This window comes from Aulonocara stuartgranti (assembly GCF_965226115.1).
Source record: "Aulonocara stuartgranti genome assembly, chromosome: 16".
Lineage (NCBI taxonomy): Eukaryota > Metazoa > Chordata > Actinopteri > Cichliformes > Cichlidae > Aulonocara > Aulonocara stuartgranti.
The window spans coordinates 4285034-4305171 of record NC_138952.1 but is presented as its reverse complement, the minus strand read 5'-3'; the positions used below and the strand labels follow the sequence as shown (position 1 = coordinate 4305171).

The window sequence follows — 20138 nt, the reverse complement described above, 5'->3', positions numbered from 1 at the left end:
TTTTAAAATGCAGCTGCCATATGTGCCTGGATGAGTGCTAGTGGAGATCTGAAATCTGTCCAAAAGATCTGATTGCTTTTGGTCTTATAGTCTCTGAAGTAAACAATGTGGCAGAGCAAAAAGGGGGGAGCAAAAGTACCACCTTTAATCCTCAAATGACTGACACAGACACTGATGTACAGAATAATTGGATCCTAGCTGGTATATACTATATTTTGCTCAAAAAGATCTTCTGCAGTATTGAGTAACTGATTATCCTGTATATGCAAGGCATGGTTATTTACACAGGTACATTTGGTAAATTTGAATAAAATTACTGTCTCAACATCCTAATTGTTAGTGTTACCATATGGTAAAATGCCAATTTGTGATCCTGGAGAAGATTGTATACATGGTCTTCTCATCAAAGTCATTAATGGTGATCATGTTGAAGTGACGCAGGAACCGAGGAGTGACAGGGTTACGCCCCCCACCTAAAAAAAAGCAGACAACAAAATACAAACTGGAATTACTAACTCACAGTTTGAAGCCTGATAAAGCAAGTATTTTACATCCTTGTCTGTAAAATACTTACACAGTATAGTATATGTAGTAAAAATTTAAGGAATTTGTTCAAAGGTTTTGAGCGCATTTTGTTGCAAAATGCAAGTTATTAATATATTGACATTTTATCAATATAATGAAGGGCATGATTCCAGTGAGAAACATACTGGCTTCCCTTTGAGACAGTTTTTACGGTTGAGTACAGAAGATCAATAGAAGCCACGATCACATGGTGTTACTGCGATCACCTGAAGCTCAGCAAAACCAGTGTGGTTTTGGCAGACTACCAAGCAGCTTCCAGAGGAACAAGAGGCCTGCTGTCATAGTTTAATGCAGGGAAACAAAGTGTAGAAGGTGGGCACCTAGCAGTCAAATCAATGAAAAACTCAACTGAGGCCACAGTACCTCTCCTCTCTCCTTTACCTGAGATTGACAATCCCTCCAACCTTCTTCGATTGGGACAAACAATGGCAAGAAAAAATCTAAACTTAACATAAAAATTATACATTAATAAAATCTATTGGTTTAATTAAACATGTGAAATTTTTTTGTTTTTATTTGAATTCTTGAGATGAGTCATCTTGACCAGCTATCACCGTGGCAGCTGGTAAACACTTGGGACAGCATTTAGTTTCTGTGGCTGCCAGATACGCAGACCTCAGAAAAACTAAAAAACTGTCAGCTCACGCATCACCAAAACTGTGGCCACCTGAGAGTGGCTCCCATCCCCTTCCTTTTGCAGCTGTCACTGCCAGCTGCTTCAGTGGAGGAGGCTGCCTTCATGTTTACACTGGTTGTTGTATTGGAGACAGATGTGGTAAGCATTTTTTCCATTTGTAAAAACCTTAAGGCAATGAGAAGCTCACAAAACGGCAGGAAATGGTTTGTGACACTGACTCAACAGTCGCTCGAGCAACAGAAAAACAAGAATACTCACTCTACAAACATTTTAATCAAGCACTGACATTTCTGTCATTGGCTGACGGCATTTCTAATTAACCTTTAAGTATCAGTGCGGCTACTTACCAGGTGGTCCCATCGCACATATGATCAGGATATCCGTCAGATTAATCATGGCGCAGTCCTTCAAGTCATACCAGTTCCAGTGATCAAGCCACTGGCGAAGCAGCTCCACAGGAGGTTGTGCACCATAAACCTCTCTCGCTGGCATGTTTACATCATCCACAAATACCACCTAATAGAATGTAACATTAGTATTCTTAAACTTAAACTGCATATACTAGAGAAAAACAAATTATCTGGTGTATTTAAAACTGTACGCTGCCACACTGTTTAATGCTCAATAGATCGAGTGCACACCAGCAAAGAAACAAGATGTTCAAAAATAATAAAATGTAGGTGATAAAGAGGCGCTACCATTTTTTTCCCCACTGGAGGGCCAAACACTCCTTTGCGCCGCTTATCTAGCTTGGAAATAATAATGTTTTGTGTCTGGGCAGCTGTAGTCTGGGCTGAGAAGTTGATAAACAATGGGGTGTACACATCCTTCTGTATCTTATTCAACAGGAAGTCCTAGGCAAGAGATTTGAAATATGAACACAAGTTATCATCAGATCTCAAGGTATGGGAGCATACGGTAAACAGTATATTACATTTCTTTCTTTGTTCATTATTTATTATTTGTTTATTTACCAGGAGTAATGCATCTTAATGGACATCAGTGTATCAAAAATATAAACTGTAAACATGGCAGATTACAGCAAACCTGCTAGTTTACATCTGTAGTTTCAGGGCAGGTCACATAATACTTTGTAATAAAAAAAGATACACAGATATAAAGCAAGAACAAACACTAATAACACATCACACAGAAATGTGTTACTGATCAGAGATCTGGTGTTCCGTTAGTAGAAAGGGTGATGGTCACACCAACGTATTCCAGCTATTCAGTTTATTTACTTTTAGTGTAACTTATATATAAAATAAATCACCTTCCTCTCCTTTCCTGCTGATCTTCTCTATGTTATAACCAGGTATATATCACAGCCTTAACTGAAACCTTCTGTTAACCTAAAAAGTCGATATCAGAGGCACTAAGTAAAAGTTCCTCTGGATATTTACATCAAATTGGCTTAATATTTTTGACCTCGACAACAAGGTATCACACTCCAAGACATGAGACAAACAGAAATCTTGCTCTTGCACTCAGTGGAGGGTTTATACTCATAAAGGCTTTCTTTCTGGTTTATTCAAATCCTACAAGTGATTTATAAAGAACTAGGTATGTCAGTAGTAGTAATACTTCTAGAAAATTAATAACCTTGTTGGAAAAACACAGAAAAAACAAACAAACAAACAAACAAAAAACACTGTGCTCATTTTCACCCCATTTTAAATTAACACACCAAAAGTACCTGTTACAAATACACCTTAAAAGGATCATTTTCAATTTTATCTGGACAAATGATTATGATAAGCTTTTTAATCTAATTAAAATTAAAAGTGGCTGTCAGTATGTATTTCATTAGAAAAAATTCTCAGTTAATCCCTGAAAATGACTCCAAAATAAATTGTGAAAAGAGGTGTCTCCCTGAGGAGAAGCTCTAAAGTAATGGTGCACAGGCTAAAACGGTAAAATCAGTGACTTTTTCAAACTGCATGAGTTTACAGAAAGGACATTTTACTAAAAGCTCAAAATAACGGGCACCCACTGAACAAATCTCCTTCTGTGTTTATATGAACAGGGAACATAGCATACATAGAGAGCTGATGCATTTTATTAGGATTTTATCTTTAGGTTCAGAGCACATCCTTAGCTTGCTTTCTGCATAAGCATATATTAAGCGGTCATATGGAGGTTGTCAAACTATTTGAATAATGAGCTGCTTAATCAAAGGGAGCGTGTGATGTGAATGATCACAAGATGCAGACAAAGTGCATCACCCTCTTCCCTAAATTATAAACCAGCAGCACCACTCGTCTGAGTCTCACCCCAGATTAGTGTGGTGCAGGTGAATTTGCTTTAAGTAGTCGGTCGAGGATACAAGTGCGGGCACGGTGCCATACATATTCACATAGTCTGAGCGTTTATCACTTGTGCCAGATTTGGGATTCTGCCACGGTCTGCTGGTTATGACATGGGACAGAGCCACTTCAGCAGGCAGGCAGACAGACAGACAGTGGAGTACAAGGCAGACTCCCCAGTGAGATGATCTCCACTCACCCCAGAGTCTGAAGTTTGAACTTGCTAATGGATGAACTAATGAAGCAAAGGAACGGAGGACGGATTAGTCCTTGATATAAATAGTCAAAGCACTGCTGAGAGATACTCTGTATTCTTCCAAGGTGGTCATTTCACACCTGGCTTCTGTAGCTGCCTCCAAATGATTGGTGTGCTCGCAGCACTTACTCTAGCCTGGGACTGCAAGTCCTACACATAAGTTTAATCATCTGAGTCAGTGATGCTATCAGTGGCACAGGCAATGTTTGTCTGTATCTGATAACAATTTATGTAAATAAAAAACAGCTTTAAAGTGGACAAGATAATAATAGCAGAACAGGGCAATGTCCCAGTTTTGTCTCAAAGTGAAAAATGTCCTAACAGACCACATCAGAGTGAGCTGATTTTCAGTGAATTTAATCAAAATTTGAATAATCTTTACCTTTTTACAATGCAATTTTTAAAAGTTACAGGCCATCAAAATACATACATATTGCCATTTTGCCAAAGCAATATGTATTACTCGTAGATGGCTTATTTAACTGTTTGTACTATGTAAGATGTGGTTCTGACTGGATATTATCATCATTGTTTGTGGACATGTGACCTACTGCATCACTAAGTTAATGTCTTCTGAGCATTCATAGCTTCTTAAGTACAGGAAATAGAAAAATGCAACATTAGAGTTCTGAAAGAAATATTTAAGCTATGTAAAAAAATGCAACCAAATTAATTTTATTTACACTCCAAATGTCACAACTAACCACCTTCAATTGCAAATAAATAGCTTTTCACAGAACTGTAGTAAAGTAGGAAACACTATTATTGCAATCCTGGATCTTTGATTGGTTTTCTGATCATTCACAAAAGAAAACTAGACAATTTTAAATCAGCTGCCCTAAAGTATATCAGGAAAGACTACTGGACCATCAGGTTGCCAGCTGTCTGTATCAGTGTTTGCAATAAAGTATAATCAAGGCATTCATTTTAAAAATTAGAGTTCAGGATGACATGTAAGAGCAAGGACATGTATGTATTTGCAGGTGAGGAGAAGAACTTGAACAGAGCCAGGTCTTAGTGTGGGTAAGAGACTGGCAGCTACAGTAAGTTCTGAATATACTGTCCAAGGGCTTTGTTAGGCAAACAGTACACTGTTGCAGTAGTCTAGGAGGGAGGTGATGAAGATATGAGTGTGGGTTTCAGTCTGAGAATGAAGGCCATTGTCTGGAGAAGTTCTTTGGGTGGTAAAGGGCAGATTTAAAGATGGATTTGACATGTGATGGGAACAAGAGAGCAGAGTCCAGGTTGACACCCAGTTCGCAGACTTCTAGAAATGTGTGTGAAATGGAACATCCACCCACATTAAGATGAAGATGAGCCACTTTTGCGGGCAAAGTTTTGAAAGCCACAACCAATAGTTCATTTTTATTGTACTTTATTTTGAAAAAGCTGGTTGAAATTCTGATGTCATTCAACCAACCGACAAAACCAGAGGAGGGAGCTAATTGGACAACTTGTAGTTGAGATATAATAGAGCATCAGTGGAAGGTCGCCATATGGTGACACAGTTGTTTTTGTTGTTGTTTGTTTTTTAGAGAAAGAGGCAAAAAGCAGCTGTTACCATATGAGTTCTACAGAGTTGCTGATCACGTCAACCATGATGGGAGACAGGGTAGGTAGGCACGACTTAACAAAGGTTGTATTAAATGACAGCTATTATAATAATGTGGACTATTAACATCTTAGATCAATTTCACATTCAAAAGTGGTTTTATTCTAAATGTAACTACAAATTAGGCACTAAGTAATGATTACATCCTTCTATTACAGCAATGTAAAAAGACTGTTCTTGTCTGACATCATTTGAACTAACAGCTTTGAGCTTCATAGAGTTTGCTATACTGTGTATATTACCTCAAATCAGTTTGCGTTAACACAAAATACTGTAGTGCTTTCGAAAGGTTCGATCTGTAAAGTAGATGTATTGCATGACTCACTGTAATGTAGACACTCTTGCCAGTGCCAGTGGGACCGATGAAAATAGTGGGTTTCTGGTGAGTGACGAGTAGCTCCATCAGTGCCATGTAGCGTACTGTGTTCTCAGTGGGAACAATGATCTCATTGAACTGCATGTCTTTGCCTATGGGGGGAGCAGCCTTTAACTTATCTGTCCAAAGCTCCCACCTGCCCGGGCCCTGACATGGAAATAATGAAAAGACGAAACTTTCATTTACGATATAAAGCTCAGTGAGTGCTGGACACATACAGTACCAGACTACTAATCACAGATAATATTATTTGATGAAATGGCCACCGGGCTTGTCAACAGTTAAACTGCTGCTTAAAGCAGGAAGGAATTGCTCTCCTCAGATCACAAGCACGAGGAATAAGAGGGTACAAGGATCACAACCTGTGTGTGTGTGTGTGTGTGTGTGTGTGTGTGTGTGTGTTTGTTTCATCATCTGGTATGTTATCTCTCATGTACATATGTCCTTTTCAAAGCAGATATTAAGAATATCTCAAATGTCCGTGTTGAAAAGGGAACTAACCTTTTTCTAAGAAAACAATCCTTGAATGAAAAATAAAAAATTACTAAAATTTACAGCACATTAAAGCCAGATGGCGGGATGTGAAAGAGACTGCAGTATGCAACCATAAAGGTCACAGACAGACAATAAATTACTGTCCCTTTTCCCCAACAATCTCAGGGGAGGAAAGATTTATTGGTATGTCACTCCATCTAGATAACAAAACTCAGAGTTAAGTTCTTTTTTGTACATATTGTGATTATGGCAAAAACAAAACCACTGCTATCTTCAGTTTTCTTGTTTTTATTCTATTTTATTCAGGGTTAGGATTTATTCTAATCCTAAAACACTTGAAATTTATATACCAGCATCTTATAAATATCATGCACAAAAGTATCTTACCTCTTGCACTCTTACCTCTTTAACGAAGCAGTACTCGTAGAGGGTTCCCTTAGTGGGTAAGGGGAGTGTCAGCTGATTCGGTGGAGCCTCCACAGTGACCAGAATGCCATGGCGGGCTGCTGTCTCCTTACTTAAGGGGCCATTCATCACCTCTCTTACCAGAGCATCAAACTTTACTCGGCCCAAATCGTCACAGCTAGCACCCACTGACCAGATCAGGCAGAACGTAAACATGCCCTTTGTAAAAGAAAAGGAACATCATTACTGGTTTTGACTGCTCAAGCATATCAGTATGTGTAGGGTAATTGCCAATAAACCAAGTCCTGGTTTCCAAAAGAAATGCTTCCAGTTGCATTATCATTTGAAGACTGTTTATTTATCACAAACTGAAGATGTAACAATGAACTCCTTCCTAAATAAGCATGAAAGTTTAAAAAAAAAAAAAGGTTATCCAGAACTACCTGTGCACACGGTCAGAAAACCGTGAGACTCCTAACCGCTCTGTCCATGCTCCTCCCCTTCCCCCTCACACAGGGTTTCATGCTACTATTGCACTTACATACTTAAAGTAAGAGGTACCCCCTTTTAGATTCCAATCCCAAACATTACTTTATGTAAACACAACATATATTTTCATATTTATTAATCCTGAAAAGATGACTTATGTAATGAATCTATGAATTATAAAACAAATACGAACTCAAATGTAAATAAAATTCTAAAGCAGACATCTGGCGCCTACAGTATGGATATATGTTGTGGATATGATTGATGAAATCAATGGCGAAAGCTCAAAGTTAAAAAAATAATAATTACTCCTCTACTCAGGAAACTGGGGTTGTTTATGAGCTAATCACATCCCACTCACCACAAACAACATTAAAATACATTGAAAAGACAACTTTCCAAGACATTTAAAAATGTCTGATGAGAAAAACTGTGCGGAGCCACTGAGTAGTATTAATTCCTTAATCCTCGAGGAATCATCTCACTACCTGAGGCCAGGAGAAGCCCAGGACCCCTCTGCAACAGCATCTGACGATGGGTCCAAGGATTTCATTCAAATACCATGGATATGCCTCCGCAGACTGTCACTGACCCACTACCAAACTGGTCAAACTGAACATGCCTTCTCCAGATCCTGCCTGTCACATGTGCTCATGATGAATCTGCTCTAATCTGTGAAAAGCACAGGATTCCAGTGGTGGACCTGCCACTTCTATGGCAAATGCCAATTGAGCTCCATGCAGTGAGCACAGGGCCCACTAGAGGATGTCAGGCTCTGAGGCCACCTTCATGAAGTGTGTTTTTGATGGTTGGTTAGGTGAAATTCACACCAATCGCCTGCTGGAGGACATGTTTTAGGGCCCGCCTGTCTCCTGGAATGTCCTGGTGAAAGACTTCTACACCGTAGTATATTTACCCAATGAGCAGTCTTAGACGACTAAATAGACTACATATTCTGGTGGGCGTGAGAAGGTAAACAGATACCACCAGTCTAGCATAAAAATAAAAATCCCATGGACATATAGGATCTGTTCTAAAACATTTTACTAAAGAGTCATAGGTTGTGTTCATTATACTAATTTAAAGCATTCAGGCACACCAGCCCAGCTCCAAGTACTGTCCAGGTTATTAAATGAGACAAAAAACAAAATCCAAAAAGAGAGGACCTTTGTTAGAACAAAAACCCAGCAGGGGATACTGTAGGAATTGGAAATGAAGCTTAGCAGCCTCATGATAGCTCCTGCTGTTAAAAAGCTGATTAATTCAACACTTTGATAATGACTAGCTGAGAAACATAGGAGCGAGGGTTGAAAGGCATTCATCAGTGCAGTATGCCACAGGGGGATAATAGCAGTGCTTTCAAAAGACATGATTCAGAGGCAAAAAATCAATTGGAACGGGGGGGGGATGAAAGGGCTCATCTGCTAAAATTTTTCCGTTTTTTGTCGGGGCAGACCCTATTAATGCAGTAAATTTAGAAAGACAAAAGGAATATTTTCTTTTCTGTGTTATATCTGTATTGTTAACACTGAGCTACAGATTACAGAAAATAAATGCTTCCACACTTTAATACTTTAAACTACAGTATTAATTTGTATTACTCAAGTATGATTTTAGAAACAAACTGGGGTTTTTTTGTATCAAAGTAACAGCAGTATTTTTTTTCTCATTTACGTTCATGTAAGCATTTCCTTACACTTCCAAGAGCAACATCCCAGACTTACAGCGTCAACACAAAACAGAACCTGACAGTGCCAATTTTTTATGAGACATATTCTCAATTTGTATTCTATGCATATAACAGGACTCAGATTTGCAGTACACCGCATATTTTTTAATGTGATCAAATGAGAACGGACACAATGGGGAGTCTTGGATGTTGGTTCAGTAATTCTAAGCTCTTGCGAGTTTGACTTTTTCTGTTTGTACTGTGTCATATCAACTAATTAGCCAAAATGCTGTATGCCGAATTATGCATATCAAAGAGGTACAGCGCTGCAATGACTGTAGGAAGTGAAAACTGTATATTGTGGACTGCTCTGTAAAGCCATCTTTTAGGGTTGGTCTAAAATGCTAAAAAGGTATAAAGACCTTTACTTATTTCATATGTTACTATGTTTTATATTACTTCAATAGAAAGTAGCAGCATTAGCAGCAGTAGTGTGGAAACAAACCTCCAGCCAGGAGCAAATATTTTTTTCATCCACATTCTTAATCTTTGCTTCATCCTGAAATTCATCCATCATACAGTCCATCAGATTCATGAGGGACTTCACTAGGTTGGTGTCAGACGTTGAAGACAGCTCCTAAAATCAAATTTGGAATAAGAATGATGTTTAAAAAAAAAGTCAACCAGCCTCAGAAAAAATTAATTTGTTAGTATAGAAGGCAACTATAAACATCTGAAAGTAACAGAAGCATAAAACTAAAATTACACAAAATTCATTTGCAAAAGAAATCATGCAAATGCCCCAGGCAGTTTCTGTTCAATTCCTGGCTGACTGGACCACTTGAAAGTGTTTTAAAAAAAGTTTCTAAGCACCTTGGTGGCCTTTCGAATGAGCTGTAGGCAGGCTGGCAGTAGGCGGTCAAAGAGGGCAGTGATGAGGTCTTTGTGCGTAGCACTGACTGTAGGAGGCAGGGTACTGAGCCAGGACAGCATGAGAGGCCGCCAGCCAAGCATATGTGGCTCCATGTAGATCATACCACAGCGAGACACCTGCCACAATCATTTATATCACATTAGAAAATAAACATGTAAACAGTTATCCTTCATCACTCACAAGAATATTGTTCGTAAATAACATTAACTATAAACCGTCAGGCAGAATTATGATAGACTCCTTATCAGAAGACAAAGCTATACAATGCTGAAAGTAGATGTGATATAAAAATGGCAGTGGAGCAAAAAACATATACTGATAGTGCAAATTAATGCACAGTGCATTCATCACATCATTTGTAATTATTATCTAATGAAAGAGTTGCTGCCTTAAGACAGAAGTTCTCTGTAACATCCCATTAATAGCTTGGCAAAGAAGTACTAATAAAGCTAGAAGATATTATCAAAAACAGTAAATAAGTTAAGGTTTTAATAAACATACTCTTAAACAGAGAAATAAAAACTGAGGGATCAATAGTGCACAAAAGTGTTGGAAATGCACAAATTGGGAAGAGTTCACTGTGATCACAAAATGTTTGATGCCTCTTCATTCAGCGTAATGAAAGGAACAGATGCCAGGCTATAGAGTATCAAAAATAGAAGTCTGTTTAATAAAAAAAGCAGAGGCAGAAGCTATTCTCTCAAGACATCTATGCATTTGAAGCACATCCTTTGTTTATGCCTCACAACAAATAACCAAAGAATATATACTGCAAGAAAACTACAGGTACACAAGGACTGCAGGTTATTTCAAATGGAAGAGAGAGGTGTGTCACCCCTGTGATCTCTTGTTTTGACGATTGACAGATTACGCACCCTATAGCACACATTTCCTTTAGCACCTTTGAAATTACACAGTGGAGGGTGGAAACGGTGAGGAGGAGGTTGGGGAGGATGCTATCTCAAGTGTTATGCCCTCCTGATAAATGTCACTGTGGCTTCGTAAAGAAATGTGGCTTATGTTAGCGCATGGCTGTCTAGAGTCTCCCAAAGCCAATAGCAGAGGTGACCGTATAAATAACAACAGTGCAAACAGAAAAGTAGCATTCGAAGACTGAATACCTCTGCAAAGGCTCAAAATACCACAGCATGCATGAACCGAGAGCCTGAACCTCGTTTAGAGTGTGTTTGTCTATCTTGAAAATTACGTCTGAGAACCGTTTTTATTTGTATAAATGTATTCACCAGGACATGGAATGGGTGAATACATATATCTGTTCAGATTTTCAGTAATTCTGCAAACAGAGAAGATCAACCAGTCAAATAACCCCCACTGATGTTGTTAATATGACATTTCAAAATGGCAGAAAAAGGCAGAAAAGGGGGCTGAATTCCCAAGAATAAAATTCTTCACAGTCCCACAACAAAACAGAAACATCTGTCATTCTAATTATTGAAACATTAAAAAAAAGAGAATTTCAATAGAACAAAAAAAAAATTCCCAATAAACAAACCCAGAGACCGCAGAGGTCGAGTCCTCTAAAACAGGCTTTTGACCAGAGTATTCATGAATGACTGAACTTCAAGGTGGCCTCACTATTTATAGTTCTGTCGTTATTTATCTTGTGCTTGGCTTTGGTTCAGGACCTCGGTTCATCTTCTGCCTGAAATAAGCTGTTTTAGCTTAAGACCACCTTACCGTCAAGGCTTTCTTCAGATTGAAGGCACAGCTGTGTGCCATGATAGAGGTATCTGCACTCATTGACATCATACAGAGCCACAAGTAGAACCTGCCTGATAGCCAGATTAAATTAAAGGAATCTCTCACCGTGGCTGGAGATGCCACCTCCAGGTCCATGGGTTCAAAGATGAGGCTCATTTGTGGTGACATTTGAATGATCTCACCGCTCATCAGACACAACTTCTTGTTGTCATCAAGTACTGTGTTCATGTTCTCGATCCACACAGCATCCACTGGACCATCAAAGATGAGCCATTTTCTGTCAGGGCTCTGAGACACACAAGGAATATGAAATTCATACCATAAGAAATCATTTCAACACAACTGAAGCTAAATTGTTAAGCTGTGAGGTCAAAACATAAAGTAAGGTTACGATTATTAACCACAATCATGAGCTGCTTGCTTGCCAGCAGTATGTTGATATATTCATCAGAAGACCATTTATGAGTGCAGTGACTCTGTATAACACTGAAGTTATGCAGTGTTGTACAGTGAAATATAAAGCCTTTAAAAATGACTGTTTAGTACAACCAACAGAAGTTTAGTGATGTGTAAAATCATTCTGGTGACTCTGTAAGTTTTATATTTTTGTAGTATCTTCATTTTTGCAGTTTATAGATGATCCCTGCACACTCATCTCACAGCCAGCTACAGTCAGAGATCAGTATGAAATGTCCAGCTCATTTTGAAAATAGCTGTTACTCACTCTGTTGCTGGAAAAAAAAAAGTCAACAGCTCTCAGCATCCAAAGAGTCGCAGATGTACTCAACCTGCAGTTATTTATTTTAGTCTGTGAGAAGAGTTGAAGTATCAAAATAACAGCTAAGATAGCGAGGTAATTCGGTCTGTCCTGCCTGTGCACAGATTAGCAAGCACATATACACCTTCAGTCCGAATGCATGTTGCCCAGTTGCACCAACAGGTTGTGTGGGCTTTACCTGTATGTCGTGTATGCAGTGCATGAAGCATGGCGATCTGGAAACTTTGGTAATCAACAAATTTAACAACAAAACAAATATACAAATTAAAGTTTGAGGATCATGCACATTAAGGAATTTTCCCAGAAGAAAATGCAAAGAAGGTGGGCGTGGTCTGAAAATATCAGAGAAACCAGGAAAAACACGAGTGTTGATAATTATGATGTTCAGGGTTAGAAAAAATGTGTTTAAAGGTTTGTGAAAAGAGTGCATGTCTTACAACTTTATGTGCCAGTATTGCCCACATACTGCACACTGAAATCATTGTGCATACGTCCAAGGTCACAACTGAACTCCTGTGAATTACAATGTAAGTGAAGAATGTCTGCTAAATAAATGAAATTAACACCCACATTGTCATAATGGGGGCTGACAACAAGTGTCAATTCTCCAGTTAAATGGGCTGGCAAGAGCTGTACTTTAAATTGATTTGTTATAATATAAACAAATGGAGATGCCTGGGCCTGGGCCATCTGGTGCTTGTGAGGGAAGTGAACATGCAGTAATTTAATGATCTGGGGGGGAAAAAAAAAAAAAGCATTTTGTATGCAGAAATTTAATACACTACAACGCAGTTTACTCCAGATTAGTGCACATGAAATGAGTTTAGTAAAATGTGTTGCAGGAAAAGAGAGCAAAAACAACGGAAGACCACTGTCTGCAGAAGAAAATGACTTTAAAAAAGCTAGATTTGTTTTCTGTTTTGTTTGCATCAGTACATAATGTTACTCCTTACAATTTGTAATATGACAGCTTTATATACTAACACTTTTTTTAAATGACAACTTAATTTGGAAACACTGAGAATAAAGGGAAGAAATGATTTTCCATTAGGACATGCCTCTAGTGCAGCCTGTAAATTGTCTGCCTGTGTGTGTCTAGTGTGTGTGTGTGTGTGTGTGTGTCACAATGAAAGAGAGTTATTAAAGACCTAATTTTAACAAGACAGCCGAATGTTTCTCTTGTTTACCTGCCACTGAAGCCTTTCTTTCTACTAGCTTGCAATTAATTGGAATGTCATGCCTATTGTATAAAGATCCGTCAAAACTCATTAACTGAGGGTGAGCAGACAATAATGTATCTCGATCTCATCTTATTCCTGCACAGCTACCAACAGTAGGTGGATGCACATAGGACATTTGGTCCAACTGTACCACAATTACCATGTGCTTTAAAGTTTTACCTTGCAGGGGGAGTGCAACAGCAGTTTCCTGCTTTCCTGATTCAGTTCTGAATTACTCATTACGAACAAAGCATATGCTGTATTGCCGCCTGCCTCGCAATAAAGTCAGAATAATCTACACTGGCAAACATTCCCATTCAAAATTTTTATTTATCTGCACGAAGACAAACAAATAATAAATAATTTTTTTATTTTTTTTTTTTACTTTTAACTGATACAAAGTTGTTCCAAAAACATTTTTATGAGCTGACAGATAAGTGCAATAATGTTACAGAAATGCTAAAATTATGCGGCAATAAAGTATAGTCAATTTCTACTCCACAAAGAAAACATCCTTGCAGGATGATGTTGCTTGGATCCAGGGACGAGAAAGAGACAGCTAGTCCAGTAGTTCATGAATTTCAAAAAGCTTACTCGACCTTTAACAGTTTAATCACAGTTCTGCACTATCTGCAGAATATATTTAAACTGCAAGCACTAAAATCACATGCATAAAACTGCTAATTATATTCTCAACAGAAAAGCATTTTGTCCAAAAAGAAAAGCAACAGAAAAAAAGGATTTAGTGTACACCTGTTCTGCCCAGTTCCATTTTCATACTTTTATAGTTGGACCCTGATATAATAGCTGTGCATGACTAACTGTTAAAAATAATTCTTATTTATCTCATATCTGAAACAAGCATCCACCACTGGGAGAGGAAAAATATGATGCAAAATAGAAAAAAGGATTCACTATAACCCTGTTTAGAGCACAGTTAGCATAGCAAAGGGTCAGCTGATTTTGATGTTTTGGTGCTCAGATACCTGTAGTAATAGCAGTAGTAGTAAGTACTAGTAGAGTTGCTTTAACTTTTTGACTCATTGACTGTTTCTGACCTGAAATTTCTGATGATCTCCTGCTAGTACTCTGCAGGCTTTTGCAAACCATTCATAGGCAGCAGTCTTACCTGGGAGGCAGCGAAGGATCTGTAGCTGACAGCAAGGATGCCATCAGACCACTCGTGAGAGACAGGGTCAAACTGGCCGTACAGCTGGCCCATGGTAATGGATTTGGGATTGATTACTGTGATCTGTACCTGGTTCTCATCCATCAGACCCTGATATAACAACACAAAAAAGCCATGTGTGCAAAGAGATATTCTTACTGGGAAAAACAAAAGGTGTCCAGACAAATACAAATCAGACAAACGTGAGCCACATGATTATACATAAGATGACTGCACTCCGTAGTTGAGGCAAAAACAGACTAAATGTGTTTCTATGACACTCATTTGACCAACCTGTCTTTGCCTTGACACATAAATTGCTTACAAAATTACTGCCAGTATGACAGGATTCGTGCTAACTGAAGAAGAGAAGCAAAACCTGCTTCAAATGGCACTTCAGATAGGATGTCAGTTTGAGTTAAAAAACTGCTGGAGGAAAAAAACAAAAAACAAAAATGGAGCGTGAGGGGAGGGAGGCTGGACATGATCAGTGGATGTGCAGCGACAAGGATGACGATGATAAATGTGGCATTCCCAGGCGCTCCATCAGCAAGCCTTCATCTGTCTCCTTGGTGGGATGCCTCTCAGCCCTCTCAGCCATGTAAATACAACAAGCCAGTTCTGGTCCTTTCTGGGAGATCGATAACTACTAAACAAAGACTACAGCTCTGACAAAGTGGATGGATGTGTTTACTTGGGACAATCATGTAGCTCAGATAAGCCTTGAATATTGCATGTAAGACATATTTTTACTTGACACAAAGGGCTAGGTTTTGTTTTTTTCTTTCACAGATTAAATTTATGTATTAAGGACTCAGGTAGCACTATTAAAAACTACTAACTCTGCTTTGTCAGCCACTTAAAAATAAGCTTTGTTTTCCGTTTCTTTCAGAACATGATATGTGAACATATTAAATGCCATTCAACCTAAGGCCAAGTGCCACTTTTAACCACTTATGCTGTTGTTGCCATTATCATGACTCTTATTCAACCACTCAAACCACCCCGTTAAGTCCAAGTGTCAATAGAGTGCAAATAGAGCTGGGACTTTCTATTTTACAATCCACTGGTTAGATTTTTAGATTTAAAACAACATCTCACCTTCTTAAAAACGTCATGAAGGGCAGCTGCCAGCACACGGTAAGCACTGGTCTTTCCACCAAACGGTTCACCCACTAACATGAAGCCATGTCTCACTATCATCATCTCAAAGATTTGCAGGATTTTCTCAGCAAAGAATTCTGTGACTTGAAGGTTCATTTGCCGGCAGTTATCCTCAATGGCCTCCAGTAGAACATTGTAGTCACGTTTTGGGAGTTTGACTCCCGGAAAGAGGTCAGAGGTGATACCCTGATATGAAAAATGAGAATTGGTAGAGAATACTGGAGTGGAATGATGGAACATACTGTATATACAGGGAGTGCAGAATTATTAGGCAAATGAGTATTTTGTCCACATCATCCTCTTCATGCATGTTGTCTTACTCCAAGCTGTATAGGCTCGAAAGCCTACTACCAATTAAGCATATTAGGTGATGTGCATCTCTGTAATGAGAAGGGGTGTGGTCTAATGACATCAACACCCTATATCAGGTGTGCATAATTATTAGGCAACTTCCTTTCCTTTGGCAAAATGGGTCAAAAGAAGGACTTGACAGGCTCAGAAAAGTCAAAAATAGTGAGATATCTTGCAGAGGGATGCAGCAGTCTCAAAATTGCAAAGCTTCTGAAGCGTGATCATCGACCAATCAAGCGTTTCATTCAAAATAGTCAACAGGGTCGCAAGAAGCGTGTGGAAAAACCAAGGCGCAAAATAACTGCCCATGAACTGAGAAAAGTCAAGCGTGCAGCTGCCAAGATGCCACTTGCCACCAGTTTGGCCATATTTCAGAGCTGCAACATCACTGGAGTGCCCAAAAGCACAAGGTGTGCAATACTCAGAGACATGGCCAAGGTAAGAAAGGCTGAAAGACGACCACCACTGAACAAGACACACAAGCTGAAACGTCAAGACTGGGCCAAGAAATATCTCAAGACTGGTTTTTCTAAGGTTTTATGGACTGATGAAATGAGAGTGAGTCTTGATGGGCCAGATGGATGGGCCCGTGGCTGGATTGGTAAAGGGCAGAGAGCTCCAGTCCGACTCAGACGCCAGCAAGGTGGAGGTGGAGTACTGGTTTGGGCTGGTATCATCAAAGATGAGCTTGTGGGGCCTTTTTGGGTTGAGGATGGAGTCAAGCTCAACTCCCAGTCCTACTGCCAGTTTCTGGAAGACACCTTCTTCAAGCAGTGGTACAGGAAGAAGTCTGCATCCTTCAAGAAAAACATGATTTTCATGCAGGACAATGCTCCATCACACGCGTCCAAGTACTCCACAGCGTGGCTGGCAAGAAAGGGTATAAAAGAAGAAAAACTAATGACATGGCCTCCTTGTTCACCTGATCTGAACCCCATTGAGAACCTGTGGTCCATCATCAAATGTGAGATTTACAAGGAGGGAAAACAGTACAACTCTCTGAACAGTGTCTGGGAGGCTGTGGTTGCTGCTGCACGCAATGTTGATGGTGAACAGATCAAAACACTGACAGAATCCATGGATGGCAGGCTTTTGAGTGTCCTTGCAAAGAAAGGTGGCTATATTGGTCGCTGATTTGTTTTTGTTTTGTTTTTGAATGTCAGAAATGTATATTTGTGAATGTGGAGATGTTATATTGGTTTCACTGGTAAAAATAAATAATTGAAATGGGTATATATTTGTTTTTTGTTAAGTTGCCTAATAATTCTGCACAGTAATAGTCAGCTGCACACACAGATATCCCCCTAAAATAGCTAAAACTAAAAACAAACTAAAAACTACTTCCAAAAACATTCAGCTTTGATATTAATGAGTTTTTGGGTTCATTGAGAACATGGTTGTTGTTCAATAATAAAATTATTCCTCAAAAATACAATTTGCCTAATAATTCTGCACTCCCTGTACAGATCCTTACATACTAACCACAACATACAATGGCAACACACATTGACTTTGATGTTTGGACTGAGGACAAATGATAGACACATAAATATTCGTTCACTCATGCAAACACACGTATAACCCAGTCAGATGTTCTGACTGGTGCTTAAATTGTCCTTGTGCATCATGGGTTCAAATGAACTGACTGGAATTAACTTGAGCTGACATCAGTTGATGTGAACGACTCCATTTATCAAGTCAAGCAGAGCTCCACACACCTCAAATAGCTGCAGATCGTGGTCCAGGAATTTGGGCAGATTGACATCAATAATGGATCTCAGCAACAGGGTGTCTTCATTCTCCTCTGGAAAGGTGAGCTGTGGTAAAACAAACAACTCTGAGGTGAAGAGAAGAGAATCAGACAAGGCACCATTCTGAGCATAAATGTAAAGAGCTAAACACCACAACAGTGGAAAAGGATGAAGATATGTAATGCATAGAAAAACAATATTTGCCATATTTGCCAAAAATAGAAATCAGCAGCTGTTGCTAGGGAACTCACAAAACACATTTCCATATGAAAAAACAAAACAAAAAAACCTAAATTTTAAAAGACAGGCTTAATTTTTCTGCTATGCTTGTACAGAACCCGATGATAAAATTCTCAGTATGCATAAGGTCACTATGACTCACATCCCTCTCTTTCACAAATTACAGTACTCTGCAAAACAGTTTGTCATGTTGTTTTTCTGAAATGCACCGATATGAGCCAGTCCTCAGACTCTTGTGTTTAAAAGATTGCTCATGGGGAAAAATAGATTAAAAAATAATACCCCAGAAACACCAACTTATAACCCAACCTGACTTAAAACTTACTTCTGGTGCATTAAAAATGTAAGTACATCTCTTTTAGGGTGAAGCAATTCCTTACACTCAGCTATGTGAGTGGTTGCCTTTTAAGTTGCTCAGCACCACTTTTATCAGGAAAGACTGAGCAAGAGCTGAGAAATGTTGCACACCCCAATTATGCTTTCCTTACTTTTGGGTCCTTTAGTTCAACCACTGCAGTCTAGCAGTTTAACAGCTGACAGTGAAATCTGGTTATTTTTTGGAGCTCAATTAACAGATGTCCCCTAAACACTGTTGCCTTGAGAATAGGGCAGTTTTGAGGATACACACACTGAACATGTGTGCTGCTCCTAATAAAAAGCACACAGAAGTGAGCTTGAGGAACAGAGCTAACGTTGCCTGCTTACATTCAAACCATTTTGCTCTCTGCTGCTCGAAGCTCGTCCCGGATCGGTGATCCCTCCCCTGCCCCTCTAATTAAGAACACAGTCTCCCTTCATATGAGCGTGAATCTGTTTTCACGTACCTTAAGGTTTCCAGCAGCAGTTAGCACAGACTTGACAGCTCTCATACCATAGTCATAGTGGTGCTGTGAGGAGAGCTGCTCAGAGCAGAGTCGATAAGTAGCCACTATTTTCACTGACAAGGGTCGCGCACTAACAAAACCACATGAGTAGAGGACAATCTCTGCAATCATTGCGTAGTCTGGTACCATCATGGCGACAGTCCTGAACAGAGCCTGGTATGAAACCAAAAAAATTAGTTAAAGATGTACTAAATGAAAACATGATTTAAGGCTCAAAAGATTCTGAGCTGAAGTAGTAGAAGAGAGAAACATAAAACAATCGAATCTAATTTGAGCTAATTTTAGAAGACAGCACCATTTCCTAAATTACCAGAAAAAAAAGAATCAGATTTTGAACAATTAAAACAGGAACAGTGACAAGAACTGATACTGTACCTTAAGGTTGTCTGGTAGCTCAGACCGTCCAGCATAGCCAGGATTCATAGTGATGAACACAGCGCAAGAGGGATCCAGTTTAAGCTCAGTCCCTTCAAACATCAACATCTCGGTGTGGGCAGCAATTCCTGGGGGCACGAGTGCAGTTAGAAACAATATAGTCAGCTACAAATGGATTTTTGATTCAATCCAACTGCTGATTTAGGGAATTTCCTAACAGCACATTTCCATAAGTGGCACATATAAACATGAATTGATATACCGGTACTAACATTTGCGGCAGCAGGCTAAGAAACTCAATAATCTGTCAACTTAGCACGATTCCAGTAATAAAAGTTAACAATACTGACTTCGACTGGCACTAAGGTGCCAGTGGGGGCGACGGGGGAGGACAACTTGGAAACAGATAGGGATAGCAGTATGCTATAACAGTAGCTTTTAGGCACGAACAGAACAGCACAGCTCTGTTGGCCTTAGTTGCATCTCTGCACGTACAGTAGTTGACAAAAAAGAGAGAGAAACCAGTTTATTTAGATAGACTATGCTGTATACTCTAATGTGTAATAAATAAATGGTAAAAGGTAAAACAGGTAAAAGTTATAATTTGGTTCTTTAGAATTTTAGGTTTGTTTAGCTGGTTTTATGTGTGTGAAATGGTTAATGGCAACAGCAGGCTAATAACATTACAGATTATCCAACTTAAAGTTATAGCATCTGTGTA

The 20138-nt window shown here is 39.1% G+C and overlaps 1 protein-coding gene across 5 annotated transcripts in view; it reads right to left on the bottom strand.

Moving 5' to 3' along the window:
* dnah7 (dynein, axonemal, heavy chain 7) overlaps positions 1-20138 on the bottom strand; it is a 77646-nt gene that overhangs the window by 33342 nt on the left and 24166 nt on the right. For 4 of the 5 annotated variants that reach the window (XM_082508571.1, XM_082508572.1, XM_082508573.1 and 1 more), the window contains exons 27-39: positions 19418-19545; positions 18983-19195; positions 17886-17984; positions 15754-16002; positions 14614-14763; positions 11592-11774; positions 9704-9880; positions 9336-9467; positions 6670-6891; positions 5722-5919; positions 1921-2076; positions 1570-1738; positions 347-473 (exon numbers count right to left, since the gene is read on the bottom strand). In XM_082508571.1, coding sequence (XP_082364697.1) covers positions 347-473; positions 1570-1738; positions 1921-2076; positions 5722-5919; positions 6670-6891; positions 9336-9467; positions 9704-9880; positions 11592-11774; positions 14614-14763; positions 15754-16002; positions 17886-17984; positions 18983-19195; positions 19418-19545 — 2203 coding nt within the window. The remainder of the gene's footprint in view (positions 1-346; positions 474-1569; positions 1739-1920; positions 2077-5721; positions 5920-6669; positions 6892-9335; positions 9468-9703; positions 9881-11591; positions 11775-14613; positions 14764-15753; positions 16003-17885; positions 17985-18982; positions 19196-19417; positions 19546-20138) is intronic. The other variant, XM_082508574.1, reaches the window with a different exon arrangement.